This window comes from Lucilia cuprina, chromosome 4 (genome assembly GCF_022045245.1).
Source record: "Lucilia cuprina isolate Lc7/37 chromosome 4, ASM2204524v1, whole genome shotgun sequence".
Classification (NCBI taxonomy): domain Eukaryota; kingdom Metazoa; phylum Arthropoda; class Insecta; order Diptera; family Calliphoridae; genus Lucilia; species Lucilia cuprina.
Genome location: NC_060952.1, coordinates 99,804,953 through 99,823,051, shown reverse-complemented (window position 1 = coordinate 99,823,051; position 18,099 = coordinate 99,804,953). Strand labels below are relative to the sequence as shown.

The 18,099-nt window shown below is 28.3% G+C and overlaps 1 protein-coding gene and 1 long non-coding RNA gene across 2 annotated transcripts; one reads left to right on the top strand and one right to left on the bottom strand.

Moving 5' to 3' along the window:
* The first annotated feature begins 1,192 nt into the window (after window positions 1-1,192).
* LOC111690198 (pickpocket protein 19) lies at window positions 1,193-3,801 on the top strand. Its single transcript, XM_023452638.2, has 7 exons — window positions 1,193-1,281; window positions 1,524-1,748; window positions 2,016-2,178; window positions 2,254-2,390; window positions 2,445-2,529; window positions 2,588-3,051; window positions 3,221-3,801. Exons 1-7 carry the CDS (start codon window positions 1,193-1,195, stop codon window positions 3,489-3,491), a joined length of 1,434 nt encoding a protein of 477 aa, XP_023308406.1. The 3' UTR covers window positions 3,492-3,801.
* A 5,038-nt stretch (window positions 3,802-8,839) lies between these two features.
* On the bottom strand, window positions 8,840-9,452 carry LOC111690264. The gene is made up of 2 exons (XR_006940767.1): window positions 9,178-9,452; window positions 8,840-9,100 (listed from the first exon to the last, which is right to left on the bottom strand). It is a non-coding gene; the product is annotated as an uncharacterized LOC111690264 (long non-coding RNA).
* Between the last annotated feature and the right edge of the window lie 8,647 nt (window positions 9,453-18,099).

Here is an 18,099-nt window from a genome sequence, read left to right as displayed (position 1 = left end):
GCATGGTTATGGCATAATATAATATATTAATAATATATTTTCAATTTTTTTGTTATTATAAACATTTATGTGCATTGTATGGATACTTAAAACAAATATAATTACGTTCATGTTTGTGATAAACTTTTCTAAAGGATACAATTACAAAACTATTGTGAATAAGTTATTTATATCAAAATTGATTTGTAGTATAAAATTTTGAAGAAATCAAGTTTGTATAAAAAATTACACTCTTTTTCAGCTGAAATTAAAACATTTAAAAAGTTATAACGTTTAGCATTTCGTTTAGTTTTTCCAAAGAAATTATAATTTCAAAAACCCAATATTATAACTAAATGTAGGCGAGTGTGTTTCTAATGTGGTAACTTTGTCAAAAACAGTAATAAAATAAATAAAACAAACGGCAAACAAAAAACAGTATCAAGTCATTAGTTAATTGTTATTCTTTTCAAACTCTACAGGAGAGAGTTTCATAATATTTCTTCATTTTGCGGTGCTCGAGTTATAAGTATTTTTCAGAAATACAACTTTTACCATCTAAGAGTAAGTTAAGGAATAATAACACACATACTAAGGGTGGAAGTAAACAATTTTATACTTTGTGAGTAATTAAGCTCATAAACACTGAGAATTTAGTACTCATACTCCTTTTACAAACATAAACATATTCATATATACATACATTCACACTAACACACTTATACTTAAGTAAACATGCTAATTGTTTTATCAGAAAAAACAATTATGTAGAAGTGTGTACAAAAAGGAAAGTAACGTGTCCTTTCATGTGTTCTAAAGTTTGTGACAAACTATAAAATTAAATTAAGAGAAATAAATTAAATAAAACTATATTTAATCATCTTATGACACCTGTACTGAAGTAAATACTTATATTAAAGAACATTTTTATACTTTTCACTTTCCTGAGAATATTAATATAAGTTGCGAAATCGATTAAGCCATATTAACTAACCGTATTTTAAGCACAAGTGTGGCCTCCGGTAGGTTAGTGGTTAGAGTTCTAGTCTGGTAGACCGGAGTTGGTAGGTTCGATTCCCATCTGAGGCACTGATTAAGGATAGGCCCGATAGAGGCCTAGGTGTATTTCTTCGGATTTGATGTATATATGTACATCCTCCTTTCAAACTAACTAACTACAATTTTTATATTTCATTTTACAGCCGCCAGCATTATGAAACCAGAAAATAAATATGTTGGCTACTTAAAGGACTATTGTTCTAATTGTACATTGGCCGGTTTCAGTTATATTGCCAATACAAAGTAAGTACTTTTCGTGTCTTAATAAAATATTAGTCGACTAAAGGGAACGGTTACAAAAAACATTTGTATATTACCATTAGACGACTCATAGAAATAGTCCATTCATTAATGTTCTAAAGAGGTCATGATTTTCCTTTGCTTAAACATTTTTAAGAACTTGTTCGTGCTGTTTAGGGCATTTTTCCTAATCACTGATTTTAAAGTTATATTTGTATTTAATTTGTATATAATTATCTTTATAGCCTTCATGTTATCGAACGTATATTTTGGTTTATATGTGTAGTCATATCAGCTTTTGGTTCTTATGTCTTGATCAGCCAATATCAGCGTGATTTTAACAGTCGTGCTGTTAGCATTGTTTATGAAAGTCTACCATCCACCCATAGCATTAATTTTCCCACTGTAGCGGCCTGTGATATGTATAATAAATATGAGGCTTTACCGAATTTGATTGATTTTGTGGAGGAGTAAGTTTAATATTTTAATTTTAGTAATAATGCAATAATTTTTTATCTGAAACAAAATTTTTTCTAATCAAAAGCTTCTAAAATCCTTTTCTAAAAAGCTTGAATAAAGAATCTTTAAATAACTAATAAATTTTAGTTAAAAATATAAAAATATGTTAGAAAAAAGCTCAAGTTTTTTAGGATAAAAAGCTTGTTAAGAGTCAAAATTTATCGATTTTAATTCAATTCGAAATTTGTTTACATAGTAATACGCTCTTATTCCCACAGACTAGATGGTCCCGATGCCAAAGATTATAGTTATGAAATAGAAAACTTTATAAGTTTTTTAGTTTATCCGTATATTTATCGAGAAGGTAACATCAAGTCCTGGTGTAAAGTCAAGTGTTGTACAGAGTGTCCCAAGGACAATTTACGTGATTTATATCACCGGGTAAAGTTTCCTTAAATCGTACAAGTAACTATCAAGCTATTTTAATTGAAATATAAATTTTTCCTTTTTCAACAGTTTAAAACCAATTGCAGTGATTTCTTTCAATATTGTGAATTTTCTCTAAAACCCTTTGATTGTTGTAAATATTTTCTGCCTTTAGTGACACCACATGGTAATTGCTTTATGCTGAATTCTTTACTGAATAATAAAAGGTAAGTTGAAATATATTTAAACAAAAATAGTTTTTAATAAAATAAACCTTTTAGAGGCAGTCCAACTTGGTTTAATAATGAACTAGATCCCATGACAGATACAGCAAAATTAAAAATTGTTACAAAAATGCCCACACAGGTACAAAATATTATTGAAAAAAATCTATTAATTTTAAAGACTATTTTACTCCTTGTAGGTTTCTATTATGAACGAGGAAGATGTACCTCATGATGCTTTGCCTGGTTATAAAATCGAGGCTAATAAACCCGGCCAGGACAAAACCTTTCAAATTTTTATGCAAACCATGATAAATGATCCCGATGTGCGTGATATTGCACCGGCCTTTCGTCAATGTCGTTTTCCCGATGAATTATTACCGGATACTTCCTATAAGGCCTATAGTTTTAGTACCTGTTTTGTGGATTGTTTAAGAGTACATCAAATGAATGAATGTAATTGTTCGGTATTCTCCGTAATGCCAGAGAAGAATGCGAATTATAAAGATTGTGATTTGGAAGGGTTTTTGTGCTTAGAAAAACTGATTTTAGTAAGACCGGATGGTAGAAATTTATTGCCCTGGGCTAAAAGTAAATACACCTGTGAGTGTTTGCCCTCTTGTACAGAAAGTGATTTTAAAGTTGTATTTGATTACCAGCAAAAGTAAGTAAATCTACTTAATTTTTATATCACCTTTGGGTCTTAATTATAAAACATTGTTTGAATCTCCAAATTAACATAAAATTTGAACATTATCTTCTCTTATGCAATTTTATTTTATTTATATGTTTAATCTCTAACTTTTATACATTTTTCTTGTTTTTATGTTTAGAATTAATGCATCTAATCCTTATCTAACCATCTCTGTAACGATGCCAGAATTTGCCACCGAACGTTATCGTCGTCAGGCTTTGCGCACACGTTTGGATGTGGTGGTGACCATTGGTGGCATATTGGGTTTGTTTTTGGGTGCCAGTATTTTAAGTGGCATTGAATTTTTATATTATTTCACCTTAAGATTATGGAATAATTATAAAATGGAAAGACGCCAAAAACGACAGCAACAACAGCAATTTAACACAACAAGGCAACAGCAGCAGTAGCAGCAACCTTATTAAATGAAAGCAACAAATGAGAAAACACTAGGGAGCAGAGCAAAAGCAATACAAGGGAGTTTAGTGCTTATTTTATTTATTAAAATGTTAAAATGCTATAAAGAAGCAAAACAGAAAAGCTTTTAGTCGAGCAATATTTAAAGTTATTTTTCTCCCCATTTTAATCTTTATTGACACTTAAAACAACAAACCCTTCATTCGCCACCTTTTCCTGCTGCACAACAGCAAATCACACCTGTCGTTTACTTTTACGACAAACTGTTGAAATTATCAAATATTTATACGAAGAAACATTTAATAAAATTTTAAAATTAAAGTACTGCACCATAAAAAATCTGTGTCAATTGCTGTAAAAGAAACAGGAAAGATTTATAATACACAGGATATATGTAAGTATATGTTCAGAATTTAAAATTAAATTAGAAGTGAAGAGAGCTAACAGAATGAGGTAGGTATCAGCCCAAGACAATTTGTTATGCTTTAATTACGTTTTAAGGTCTGAAAACTCACATTTTGTTTATCGGGATATATATATGAATGAAAATATATATTTTTCGATAATAATATGTTTCAATGATAGTAAGTATTGCGAGAGTATATCAATGTGGTTTTTGGGGTTCAATTCTCACCAGAATCTTGAGTTTCCCTTACAACAACTGCCTCATAGTCATCGTGAATGAGACGAACAAGACAAACATTTTATTGAAAATATCGATTTTTAGAAGAAATATATATTTCAGAGAACAAATTTGTTTTTTGTGAAAGTGTTGATTTTCAATAAAAATATCGATTTCCAGTTTAAACATTTAAAAAAATTTTTAAAAATTTCAGTGACTTTATAGATTTTTAGTAAAAATAAAGAGTTTCAGTGAAAGTATTGGTTTTCAGCAAAAATATTGATTTTCAGTGATAATATTGATTTTCAGTGAAAATATAAATTTTCAGTAAAAATATAGATTTTCAGTGAATTTGAGTAAAAATATTGATTTTCAGTGATAATATTGATTTTCAGTGAAAACAAAATTTTTCAGTAAAAATATTGATTTTCAGTAAAAATATAGATTTTCTGTGAAAATATTGATTTTTAGTAAAAATATTGGTTTTTAGTAAAAATATGAATTTGCAGTGAAAATATTGATTTTTTATAAAAATATGAATTTTCAGTACAAAAAAATATTTTCAGTAAAAATATAAATTTTTTAGTGAAAATATAAATTTTTAACGAGTGTTGCCTTAATTACTTTGACAATGAATGTTATTGAAAAATTATAAGCAATTTGGTGTCAATTTTTTAACATGAGTGTATATTTCTTTTTCCGCTTGTGTAATTATAAATTTTTGAAGAATACTTATATTTTAACGAAGAAAACGATGAAAATATAAATTATCAATGAAGAAATTTGTTCAAGGAAGTGTTTCTTTTTCTTTATAATTTTATATACTTTTGTTATATTTACTTAACTTTTGCCTTGATTTTTCTATAGAATATATAACTAAAATCAAAGTGTAATGACAAATTAAATATCAACTTTGAATTTGTAAATTTATCACTAACATGAAACTAGAACGTGTTATCGCCACCTTGTGCTTTCTATCTGTTACATAAATTCTCTTGACCATTAGTCTTCTAAGGGCATTATTTTTCCAACCCATTGCTAATTTGTTTAAATATTTAATGAGCACTATGTCTTGGCAATACATAGATATTTTGGTTTTGTTTTTATTTTGTGGGCTGTTTTTGTTCATGAGCACAGGTCACTTGATGCTTTTGCTGTTGCCTCATGTTGGCAACGCCAATTCATTGTTTCTTTGAAAATTCTAGTGAATTTCTAAAATTTGTTCTTTTAACATTTTTATTTTTATCTTTTGATGTCCTGGTTGAATTCTTCCTTGTTTTTATCCTGTTGCCACATCAACAATTGAGAACTGTGATTGAAAAAGGGTAATGAGTAGGGATGAGGATGCTGGCTGCTGGTTACTGGCATGAAAGCAAACAAAAATTGTGCAGTAAGTGAGATTTTTAATTCAATACTGCTGCCTTGGATTCAACTCATCCAACTGTAATTCAACAGAGTGTCTAAAGTCTTACCAGCCATTAATTATTTATGTTAATTTCTTTTGATGCTCATAAAAGTGGATTTTGTTATGCGCAGGCATAACAGTATGTTTTATTCAGATACGGTTGGAAAATGTTATGGGTAATCAAGTTAATTTTAAATATATGGAAGAATTCAAAGTAATCGGTAATTGAAAACATATAAAAGCATGTGTTTTCTATTGAAATGTAATATTAACATAAAATACATTATGAAACATTACTATATGTTTTTAAGCATAATTTTATATTGATTACAACTTTTGAGTAGACCTAGAGTTAAAATCACGACTGAATTGCATCATCTCTAAACCTCAAACCATTTACTTTCAATAGTCGTTAGAGAATTTCTTTTTCGTTATTGTCTTTTGTACTACTGTATGAAATATTTATCTTTCTTTGTTGGTTTGTAATAATTTTATCTTCGTAATTTTGCTCTTTTTGCAATGAAATGAAACAATTATAAGAGGAGTGCAAACAAAACGTGACCTCATTGCTAAATGTTGGTTGATTGTACTAGAGACCTCTAAGTATGTATATTACTTGTTTTGTTTTTTTTTTTTCATTATTTAATATTTAACATTAATTTATCAAAAACAAAAAATAACAATAAAATAAAAACAGACAACAACATTACGAAATTAAAAAAAATAAAATGTAAAAGAGTTTCTGTTTGTTTTCTTAAAAACTCCAATCCACATACAAAGTAATAATGTGTTCATGTTTATGGTGTTGATTTAATGAAATCACTGAACAAATCGGAAAATTCTTTGTAAAATATTTTACACATGAACAACTGGAATTTAAAAACAAAAAGCGTTGAAATGAATTTTTAAGAAAAGAAAAACATTTCATAAGAATATAATATAATGAAAATTAAACATGATTATAAAAGCTGAATTCTTAAATTGCAATCTGTTAAAGTGTCTGTGTAAAATGTTTATAATTAAAATTAAAATTAATCTTTAAAGTAGACTTAATGTTTGTATTTATTTAAGATATTAAATAAAATCGTATTAAAAGATAAGTTAGAAAATTGTGTCGACATACAATGAATAAATGAAATAGACTTTTTTTAGTAAATTTAGATTGCATACACATATATAAAATTCTGAGTTCAGCTTACATTAGACGAACATGTGCTCTAAAACTACCTCTTTAATAGCACCGAATACTAAAGCCACCTTATTCTAAGCGATCTTTATATAATGATCTTCTTTGTTTGCAGCCCAAAGAGGATCAATTCCTTCATATGTTAGGTGAGTATGCTAGAATTGAAAGCCTACTAACCTCAGCTTTAAACCAACATTCAGAACACATGGATGTTGATGGAATGTTTAAAGTGAGAGTTTCTTTCCCGAAATAATTTTAATGTTAAATACATTTGCTTTAGTTCAAAATGTCTTTCTCAAAAATCTATTAATATCTTCCGAATAATTTTATTGGTTATTGCTTGTAGGACATCATGTAATCTTAAAATTCGTGGCAACAGACGATCTAGCATGGGATGTCTTTTTGATATTTCCACCAGAGTAATGAATGAGACAGGTTATTTCTTTTGAAAGCTAAAAATAAATATATGCAATAATCAGAACACTTGAAGAAAGGTAAAGCTAATGTATCCGTCCTTCTTTCTCTGAAAATTGCACTAGATAACTTCTAACTAGAAATAAGCGGGAAATATCGAGATACAGGGAGGTAGTCAAAATCGTCTTGGGGTATTTGTTGCAAGGACAGGGAAGAGAAGAAAAAAGTGTTTTGAAACTTATCTGCAAATACCTTGTCAAGAGAGGTAAATTTTAAACCTATTCTGCGATTTATCGTGCGAGTAGAGTGGTCTTACCAAAATAGAGAACAGTAAACTGCTATGTTAATCGATCACCGAAGTAGCAGCAAAAATATTCTTCAAAGAACAACAATTTTTAATGAAAATATAATTTTTAAATTATTAGTATTTTTGATGAAAGAATTACTTCTATGTAGATCTTATTAGAGCATAGTCATTATATAAATAAACACTTTAAGTTGTTATTAAATGCTATTTAAGCTAATTACAATTTACATATTACAAATTACCATCTATTTAATTAAAATTTCTATAATTATTCTATAATTTAAACACTCTCGGTTTTTCCATTAACAACAATTTTCTTAAAGCAATTAAGTGACTTTAAAATTAAAAAATAATAATAAAAACCAACCTTTAAAACTGTCAACAAAATAAACAAGAACTAAATTAGTCTCCAATCAAATAATGATGTTGTCGTCTGGTCTCAATTACAGCATTACAATTACAACAAACAACAACAGCACGAACAGGCCTAAGTCATTAGAATAGGTAGGCTTTTTGACTATACAAGCTGTTACTATGTAGTACGTACAGACTACTTTACACTCATAGTATGTACTACAGCAACAACTACAACTTTAGCAAGAAGCTGACATGATACCTCTGACAAAGACTAAATTTGTAAAGGTAAGCACTAAGATTCGTAATAATACTACTACAAGTAGTAGAGTATGTAAGGTAAGTGACTTTATTTAACACTTGTTCAAAAAAATCTACAACAAAAATAAAACATTCTAAATAACCAAAAAATATATATTGTAAATACAACAGCAAACCATGTAACAACAGACACTTTAGACAACTACAAACGTACCGAATTGAATACAATACCCAGAAAACATTTCAATTTGATTTATTGCAAAAAACAATAGCTAAAGAGATTATGAAATTTCGAGAATCTATTGTGTAATGAATTTCAATTGGATTTTAAATTGTGAACGCTTAGTCAAGATAACACTTTTAACTTAATCGTAGACGTTTAGCAGACATCACGCTATACAATGGTGAGTCTAGGCATCATTGCTAATGCGTTTTTCTCGAATGTTCTTAATTCGTTCACAAAATGAATCATACTTTGAAAAGATTTCTATTATATCAGTCAAGTTTATAGCAAATGTCCGCTGGTTGATAAAAAAAATGTGTTAAACATGATCTAGCCTGTAAACAAGTTTGTAACACACACAGTTGTTGTAATCATTGAATACTAAACATGGTTTAAATGTAAAACGAAATATTACACATTTTAGTCTAAATAACACAAAAGGTCTACACAATATTAGGCCTCCATAACATAACACAACAATGTTTAGAATTTTTGCGCAAATTACTGGGAAATAATATGAACAAAACTGAACCATTTCACACAAAAATATAAAGAAAATAACACAAACATTTATAACTTTCTATTTAAATTTCATATTTTATTATTTAAAAAATTAACAATCAATAAGTTTATCTTAAAGCATAGGTACATTTGTTAATGTTAATGTTGTATTTGAAATTTTGTGGACATTCACCGTGAATGGGACGTTCGGCAACGCACAAGTTACTGGACTTATCCAATTTGGAGTTGCCAGGACAGCTTTGGCCCGATACGAGAGCAAACAAAGCAAAGATGACGGCAAAGAACCAGGTGAATTGCATGATTATTGACTAAAATAAGTTTTTAAAAATTTCAATTATTATTATTATTATTATTATTTTTTTGTAATTTGCCACTTCACACTTACTTTTCTGTTTGATATTTAAAGATCAACTAAATTGTGTTTGTTTTAATATGAAATACTTATATGTGGTTTAATGAAAATATTAAAAATACAACATCTTTGGAAAGTACAAAAAATTATACAAAATAATATAATAAAAAAATTCTTCCAATGAATTTAGAACTTATCAGTTTAACACTTAAAACTGACCTTTTCGTTAATCAACAGTTGATAGACAAATCGTCAATGGCGATGAGTATTAGATGAAATTGGTGAGGGACAAAAATAGAATAACAAGAGCGTTCAAAATGAGTTTTCTGGCAAGAAAAATTAATAGCGAATATTTCTCTTAACTATATATTTACAATATTTTAGATAAAAAAATAAACAAAAATTAATTTAAAGTAAAAATTAAGAAACATTTTTGATGTACTATGGTGATGTATACCCATAAATCGATATAATAAAACATCGAATTTGAATCTGTTTGAAAATTAACAAAATACCTGAACTACGCATTGTGAGATAGTTAAATAACGTTTCCATGGACGAAAGACGTAACTTTAGTATTTTCAATAAGTAGTGCGGGAAATAACGTACTTTTTCTCTTCCCCAATAGTTAGTTAATCAATTACTTGCATGTGACAATACTTGCATAGATTTATTAAACTGTAGGACAATTTTTCATAAACAAAATAATCTGGAATTTTAAATTCTTGGGAAGTTTTAAACACAATCCATTTTTTTTTTCAAATGAAGTTTTAATCACTGCATTTTTTATGAATTCTGTTCTTATCAATTGAAAAATGTATGTTAATTTAATAAAAAAAAAAGAAAAACAAAACAAATTCCATTAAAATACGAAATTATTTCTAAACATTTCCAATGGAAATAGTGGGTTAATTGATAATTTATTGGAATACGCAATAAAAAAGAAAGAAACTGAAATAAGCAGCATCATCAAAACATTCCAATTTTATAATTTAAAATAATATTTACTTAAAATGTGAAAGTGTTTTTTTTTATTATTTATGAGTACAATTACTTATAAATAGCTAAAAAAGAACCTTAAAAATATGCACGAGTTTTTTGTGATAAGCTTATAACTTTTTTTATAGAATTAATCTCATAAATAACCAAACAACATAATATTTATAAAAAGACAAAAACTCATATCTACAAAATTCATATTCAAACATTTAAGGAAACATGTCGCACCACTAATGAAAAATACAGCAGCATGACGTAGAAAAAAATTACAGAAAATAAGACAAGAAAACTAAAAAAAAGTTCAAAGTAACAATAAGCTATGGCCGATTATTTGTCGCCTTATTAATAATTTTTATATCAAAATGAAATTTATAATCATTAAAGGCATATCAATCATGAACCAACATAAAGAATATAAAAACCGATATTGTTGGATTTGCAAACATCAGAATAAACGTATCCACATCCCAATGTTATTATGATGTAGGGTACACATACAAAAAACTCTAAAACAAAATATCAGTTGTGCATATTAAATTAGTTAATAAATGGTAAAAGCGTATGAAAAGTCACCTTATAAAGCAATAAATTGCATACAATTAGCTACAACAACTGCAAGAACATTTACAACAAGACTACAACATACAACAGCTACAGCAGTTGTGACAACAACATGAAGCAATTGGGTGCTGTTTACAGTAGCAAAACTAACATAGAAATGAATAATTCTCTTCTTGTATACTATAGTCGTTTATTTTTTTCTATTTCATTTTTGTTACAAGTTTATTTTTACAACATGGCCAAGTTTATAGAGAATTTATATTTCTATACAACTTTTTTTCGTTTTTTACATAAAAATTACAGGAGTAAAATGTATGCAGAAAATTAAACAGTAACAAGAGTAAAAATTAAAAAAAAAGAGTTTTGTACACCACAAATGTTATGTAGCAGGAATAAGTTAATATTTTATATTTTATTTAACAAAACTTCTTTAAACTACAACAGAATCTACTAGTACTTGTGTTGGCTATAATCAGGATGGTTGGTACAAGGGTTGTAATGCTGGACCATATTTTGTATTTAACGCCCTTGCTGGATGGGCAAAAGTATGACTAACAGAAAAAAAGTTGAAACCCATAATTTTTCAGCTTGTTGCTGTAGTTGTAATTTAAATCATACTCTCACACTGGTTGTCGCATTGGTACATTGTTAGCTTTACTTTAACACCCTTTATAGAAATAATTAAAAAGTTTTAAAAGCTTGCCACACTAGCAGGCAAAATAGTTACTGAGTCTTAAACTTTCTACTTGTCGTCAGGGACTGACAACTAGTAGCAGCAGCCACAACACCCACCTCAGCCTGAAATTCAGGCAAATATTTGTACTAAATGGTCGTTGCTTGCGAAACTTTCTTGCTTCTCTATTCGATTTTTTTTTTTTTTTGTATTTTTTTCAGCAAACCACATACAACATTGAAATAGATGTACGAAATACAACTCACACCTCAGATAAAGAAAAATAAAATATTATGTTTCGAAAAAAAGAAACAAAAACGTACAAGTAAAAGGACATTAAACCAAAACTAAGAACTAGAAAAAAGTTTTTTTCGTAAAGTTTTTGCAGTACGTTTTTCTCGTTTTTTATGACTTGTCTTGTGATAAAAGTTTGCGTGTAGACTCCTCTATAGTAATATCAATAAATATACTAGAGATGAGCAAGTGACTTCGAAAACCTAATCCTATTAAGATGTCAGTTATCAATAAACGTTTAATACAATTTTAAATGCAATCAATGTATATTGTGGATTCTTATAAAATTCTAAGTAGATTTACTCAAGTCCGTCCAAATATCTGTCCCTTTGCGATAACGATATTGAAAATGATCACTATCGTTCCCGGAATAATTTGAATTTGTCATAACAGTAATTTGTTGATCTATTATTCTGAATTTTTGATCAACATTATATTTCAATTATTTAATTATAAATAAATCTATTTGGTGTTTTCTTATCAATTAATATATTAATAAATACAATGAAAATTTTATTCAAACCTTTACAATAATTTTGGTAAGATATATAATTTGTAAAGTGAGTCAAAATCATATCATTTACCCATCTCTATTATGGCAAAAAAACTTGCAGTCTTACCACCATAACTATTGTCTATGATAACAGTTTTCCGGCATATATTTAAGGGTTTCAGTTTCAAATGGGGCAAAATTATCTTCAACAAATAAGTGAGTGTTTCACTAGATAGATTTAAGGAAATTATTATGATATAAACAAGCATGTAAATCAAATATTAAAACAGTTATAACTTAAATGTCGACAATGTTTTAGAACTCTCAATCTCAATTCAATTTTAAATAAAAAACATTTTACTTTCAGTATGACTCATTGAAAATTTTACTATTTTGAACAAAAAAGACCGCGACCCTCAAGAGAAACGTAACTTATTTTTCAAAAAATTTCTGAAATGCTTAAAAAATAAATTAAATAAAAAGTAAAATCTAAAAGTGGTTTGCAAAATTCTCATTTGTTTAGAATTTTTATAAAACATTAGTCCATTAAAGATTAGAACAAGGATCTCTGCAGCTGGAAATAGAAAAAATTCTAGTTTTTTGGTAATGATTTTAATGTTACCAGTAGCTTTCCATTTATACACTTATCGTTGCTACTGTTACCCATATAACTGCCTGAACATTAGTTAAAATATTTGTCATACTTGCGACACTTATCAGTCACTTTAACGACGAAGACGGCAACAACGAGTGCAACATGTTTTACTTACACATTCATTACATTGTCTCCTTTTTCCCTTTTTGCACTTTTTCATTTTTTTTCAAACTTTAATTTTATATTTCAAAATTCTTTGTATGTGTGTTGGAAAAAAGTAAGTGTTTTGCCAAATGTATATGTGTAAGTGTGTAAGTATACAAAGTGCAATTTTTATTTAAAAACATTAATTTTCTCTAAAGTTTATTTTTCAGTTTTTTGCTTTAGTTCTTGTTCTTGTTTAAGAAACTTTAAAACTTTTAAATGCCTTAAAGCGATCATCAAGAATAAATAATTTTCTTTTTCTTCTTGTCCAAGTTTTGTTTCAATTCTGTGCTTGTGTGTTCAAATTTGAATACAAAGACTCCACTCGAACATTTGGAAATGAAAACAATTGTTATTTTCCTGCAGACGTCTCGTATTAGACACTACTGTATGCAATAGTAAGTACACAAAGAAAGAGCGAAAAGCAACGGTTTGTGTCTATTAAGAGCCCCTTAGTAATATCAAGTAAAGTCTTTTAGAACTTCCTTTAATCATATGGTAAATAATACTATTGCCGATCTTGACAGAAAGTAAATTTTAGGCAATACAAGCTGATGATAGTGCAAAAGGAAATAAACAAATGGATTTTTAAGTATCTCTAATTTATCTAATATATATGGTTCTTCCTTCGGGGTCATATTAGCTTGATGAATCATCCAACATCCTAGTGTAATTGAATTCCCCAGCCGCCATCACCCTCTAATCTGTTGGGACTATAAACTGGTGATCCTCGGTCTTTCCATGGAATGGGATCGAACCAGGGAAGCCAAATAATCTGGTACCACGGGAACTCGTTAGCCCACAGTACGAAGATTCAAACTATGTTTTGACCTGGATATTGAAGAGGTCCCTTTGAGGTGCACGTGGTGGCTGTGGGAATGTTAATATAGTACTGTTTCACGGTAAAAGACGGCTGACAAGGCAGCAGTTACTTCACAGAGAAGTGACTGTGATATCATTGAATTTTCCTTCCTTGTGGGAAAGTTGCAGGTTTTGTTAGTAAGAACGGATTTATTAGATGGATTCGTATTTCGGTCTATCGATTACGACTCCAGGAATAGAGGCTATCCGATCTGTGTGTACGAATAACTTAAACAAAGTCCTTGTACTTAGATCGGCAGGACGATGTATAAATATATTCACTGGTAAGTAAGATACATAAAGAGTTGATAGATAGTGAGTTGTGAAAAAAGGACAGGAAATTATATCCAGACTGCAAAACAGCCTTTACAAATAACACTGATTTCCAATTACTTCCCCAATTCAAAATGCTTGCTGTGTTATAGAAATATATATGTGTGTGAATGAAGAAGCAAAATAATATCATACAAGTTTTGAATTATCAGCCTAAAACTATGCTTGGCATTGAGTTGTTGAGTTTATTTTTCTTCGATGCTGTACCTTTATTCTAAATAAGTATTTGCATTTAAATTGTTTTTTATTTTACATGAAATTGTTATTGTATTGGTGCGTAAATACAACAACAAAAAGTAATGTATTGCGTACAGTTTGAATTTTTTTTTAATTTTATTATTTGTGAAAAATGTTTTAAAAATGTCAACTGCCTTGAAATGTTTTGTTTAAAAAATAATTTTCTGCATTTTTTATGTTTTGTTTTACGTTGAATGAAATTGAACTGACATTCTTTGTTGGTTTTCTTCTTAATATCAATTTATACTATTTCCTGCAATCTCCTGCTCATGTTTCTTTTAGGGATTTTCTGATAAAAATCAAACGAAAAGAGGAAAATTTATAGACTTTACAGTATAAGTAAATACATCAATATTATAGATAGCAGCTTCTGTTTGTCTACCACTAAACTAGAATTTAAATATTCTTTTGGAAACTGTTTCTATGTACTCATTCTTCTTTCAGTTTACAACCATATAATGTTATGTTTCTATAACTTTCCTTTGAACAATTACACACTCTAATACCATATTTGTGCTATCCATATCTATAGGAAAATATTTTAAAGGCCGTAAAACATTGTTCCGTTTTACAAACATATTTCAAAAACTTTTATTTTACTTTGGCACCGACGACTATCTTTTGGTCAACAGCAGCGTATGCGCTGAACCACATTTTCTAAATGCAAGAAATGAAATCGTATAAAATGAAAGTGAATTTATGATAATTTTAATTTATTACTGTTTTTAAGTTTGAAACATTTTTTTCCTTAAGACATTTGCTTGTTATTAAGCAATTTTATTTGCCATTATGTGAACATTGAAATAGGCTCTAATATGTTTCCTTCTTCAAGGATTCCCACTAAGGCAAACGTTTGGTGTATTGGTTAACAGAACAGCCCCAATATGCACCAGATATTGCTATAATCAACAAAATAATTAGATACAAATTTAACTTTTGGATACAAATATGATCTTTTTGTGTGTAACAAAATTTTGTTGAAAAAAAAGAACATTTTTGGTGAAAAAAATATATTTTATATTACAGAGAGATTTTAATAAAAAATAATAAGCCTTTACTAAAAAAGAAAATATTTTGGTAAAAAGAGGAAGAAACTACTTTTAAGAAAAAAAAACAAAAGAAATTTTAGAAAAAAAGGGTTTCTTTACTAAAAAAATTGACTTTTAGTGAAAAAGGAGTGCATAGTTGTACGGAGACTAAATGAAATGATCATATTCAATAGAGCTCGTCCTTGTGTGAAAAGAAGTGTATTTGAAAAATTTGACCAAAGTGATGTAGTATAATACAAGGTTTACATGGAAGGACAAGCATAGAGACAGACGGTTTGACGGACATCGCCAAACAAACAAATAGTAGCTACTGATTCCGTTTAATTTTGTTAATAATTTTTATTCTTTATCAAATAATTTAATAAAATGGAAAATTTCTTAACTAACTCAGATTTTAGTGATCTTAACTTCATATTCGAAAAAAAGTTATTCCTCTAACTAATAATAATTAATTTATTTATTATAATTTTATTAAAAAAAAATTTTTTTCAAATATTTTACTGTTTTATAAGTGTTATGATAACACAAAAATTTATAGCATTAAACGAATGCCTTGATGTAAAATGAAATTTTTTTAATATAGTTTTCACAAAACTATTTGGGGACATATTTTTTTTAACAAAAAAAACACACACACAATTCTTTTGTTTTCTTCACACAAGGCCCACACAAGTTGGTTTGTTATTTGATTTTTTTCTCCATTTTATTTTAATTTTTCTATAAGACTTTTGTTCATTATCCTTTTAAAAGAAGATAAGCAAATGGCGGCATAACTTTTTTTTTATAATATTAATACTTTTTTGGAATTCTTGTAGATTTTTTTGAACTAAAGTAGCGTTAAAATTTTCTTTTAAGAATTACGAAAAAAAAAACAAAATTACAAATGTAAACCAAATGCTCTGTGACACACATAGCTAGTCCTGCACTTACACATATAAATAAATACTCAAAGTTTCTTGCTTTCTGTTCATACAACTTTAACTCTCACATAAAACATAGTGTTGCTGTTGTCGTTGCCCCAGCTTTATTAAGAGTTTCTGTTAGGGAGAGAGTGTATACATGTATGTGTAATTTGTGTCCTTGTGATGAAACTTCCGTTTTAGTATGTGAGTTTTTATTGTGTGTATGTGTATGTGTGTGTGTGAAAAAATATAACAATTGAAATTATGTACGCATTTTCTGGCATCCGCCAAAAGGAAAAAGTTTAATTTGAATTATTTTTGCATGGGCAACAAAAAAATTATATTTGTGCAATTTTCCGACGACTTGCCTTAAGCGGTATTTTCTTAGCATCAGTGACATTAAGTAACAACAACAACAAAAAAATCCCATTTAGAGTATTATACTTTTTTGTATATATAATTTTTCTTCTTATACACTTATTTTTTTGTGGGTGTTTTTGTGCCACAAAATGACAATGAGAAATGTTGCCACACATATACAAACAAACAAGCGCCAAACAACACTTTGGCTGATGGGTATGACAACAACAAAAAAAATATTCAGCAACAATATGATTTTATAGAAGAAAAAAAATTATTACTAACATCACACTTACAAAGATGTTTGTACTCGTATATGCATATAAAATGCCATAAAAATTTTACTACTTTATTCTTTGGCACGGTTCCGGTTTAAGAAGATAGTACAGAGTTGTTGAAGTTAATAGTTGAAATACTTTGAAAGTATTTCTGGGTATATTATTTTTCAGAGACAATTTAAAGCGGATAAGATCTTTGTTGTGTAAAAATTTCATCACATTTGACACTCAATAGGGGAACGAAAATATTGCAAACTGAAATATCAAAATAGTACTTTTTAGTAGTAGTATTAAATTATTTTTTCAAATTTGTTTTATCCTTTAACAATTGAAAAATATTTAACTTGTTTAAAGTTTAATCTACTGACTGTATGTCAAGATTACTAATAAACCTATATGTTTCGCTGTTCAATATTTTTTCAATCGAAAAGTACCAGATCAGAAAGAACGAAAAAGTACCAAAAAGTCTATTTGTATAAGATCTCATTTATTACGAGCTCGATATGATTAATTTTATGTTTCTAGTTTCAATATAAGTTTTTAAAGATGGAAAAAGTACCAAAAGGTTCCATTTTATATGTTGTCATTTAAACCAGTATCCACATGCCTTTTCTAGGTTCATAGGTTCATAGAAAATGCTCCTACATACATGCTTAATTTTATGTTTCTAGATTCAATATTATAGAGAATTTTTAAAATACATTTAATTTGTTTTATTGTGTTTATTTGGAATATTTTGTTTTATTGTGGAATACATTTACTTATTGTTGACAAAAAAGAGATTATCTACAAGAGGGCTCATAGGAGAGTAGGGGTAAATATGGGCCTATCCTTATAAATTTTGGTACAAATTTAAATTTATGTAGATTTTAATCGATTTATAAGTAATTATAAGTTAATTTTCACCTTCAAGTCATTTTCTGAAGGGGAGTCTGTATGGGGGCTAGAGTCAAACGAGGCCCGATCACAATAACAATTAGTATTGTCATTTATTGATCTATAAAACTAGTTTTTGCTGATTTATGTTGACATTATAAAACATTTAACGTACTTATGAGCCTAAAGGCCCGATTCGGGGGTACGGTTCTATGGGGGCTAGGAGAAATAATGGACCGA

Bases quoted from the DNA above. Each gene is read 5' to 3' on its own strand.
- LOC111690198 (XM_023452638.2), top strand. From the start codon at position 1,193: ATGAAACCAGAAAATAAATATGTTGGCTACTTAAAGGACTATTGTTCT. The intron at 2,179-2,253 runs GTAAAGTTTCCT...CTTTTTCAACAG, and splicing joins TACGTGATTTATATCACCGG to TTTAAAACCAATTGCAGTGA. The intron at 2,530-2,587 runs GTACAAAATATT...TACTCCTTGTAG, and splicing joins TTACAAAAATGCCCACACAG to GTTTCTATTATGAACGAGGA.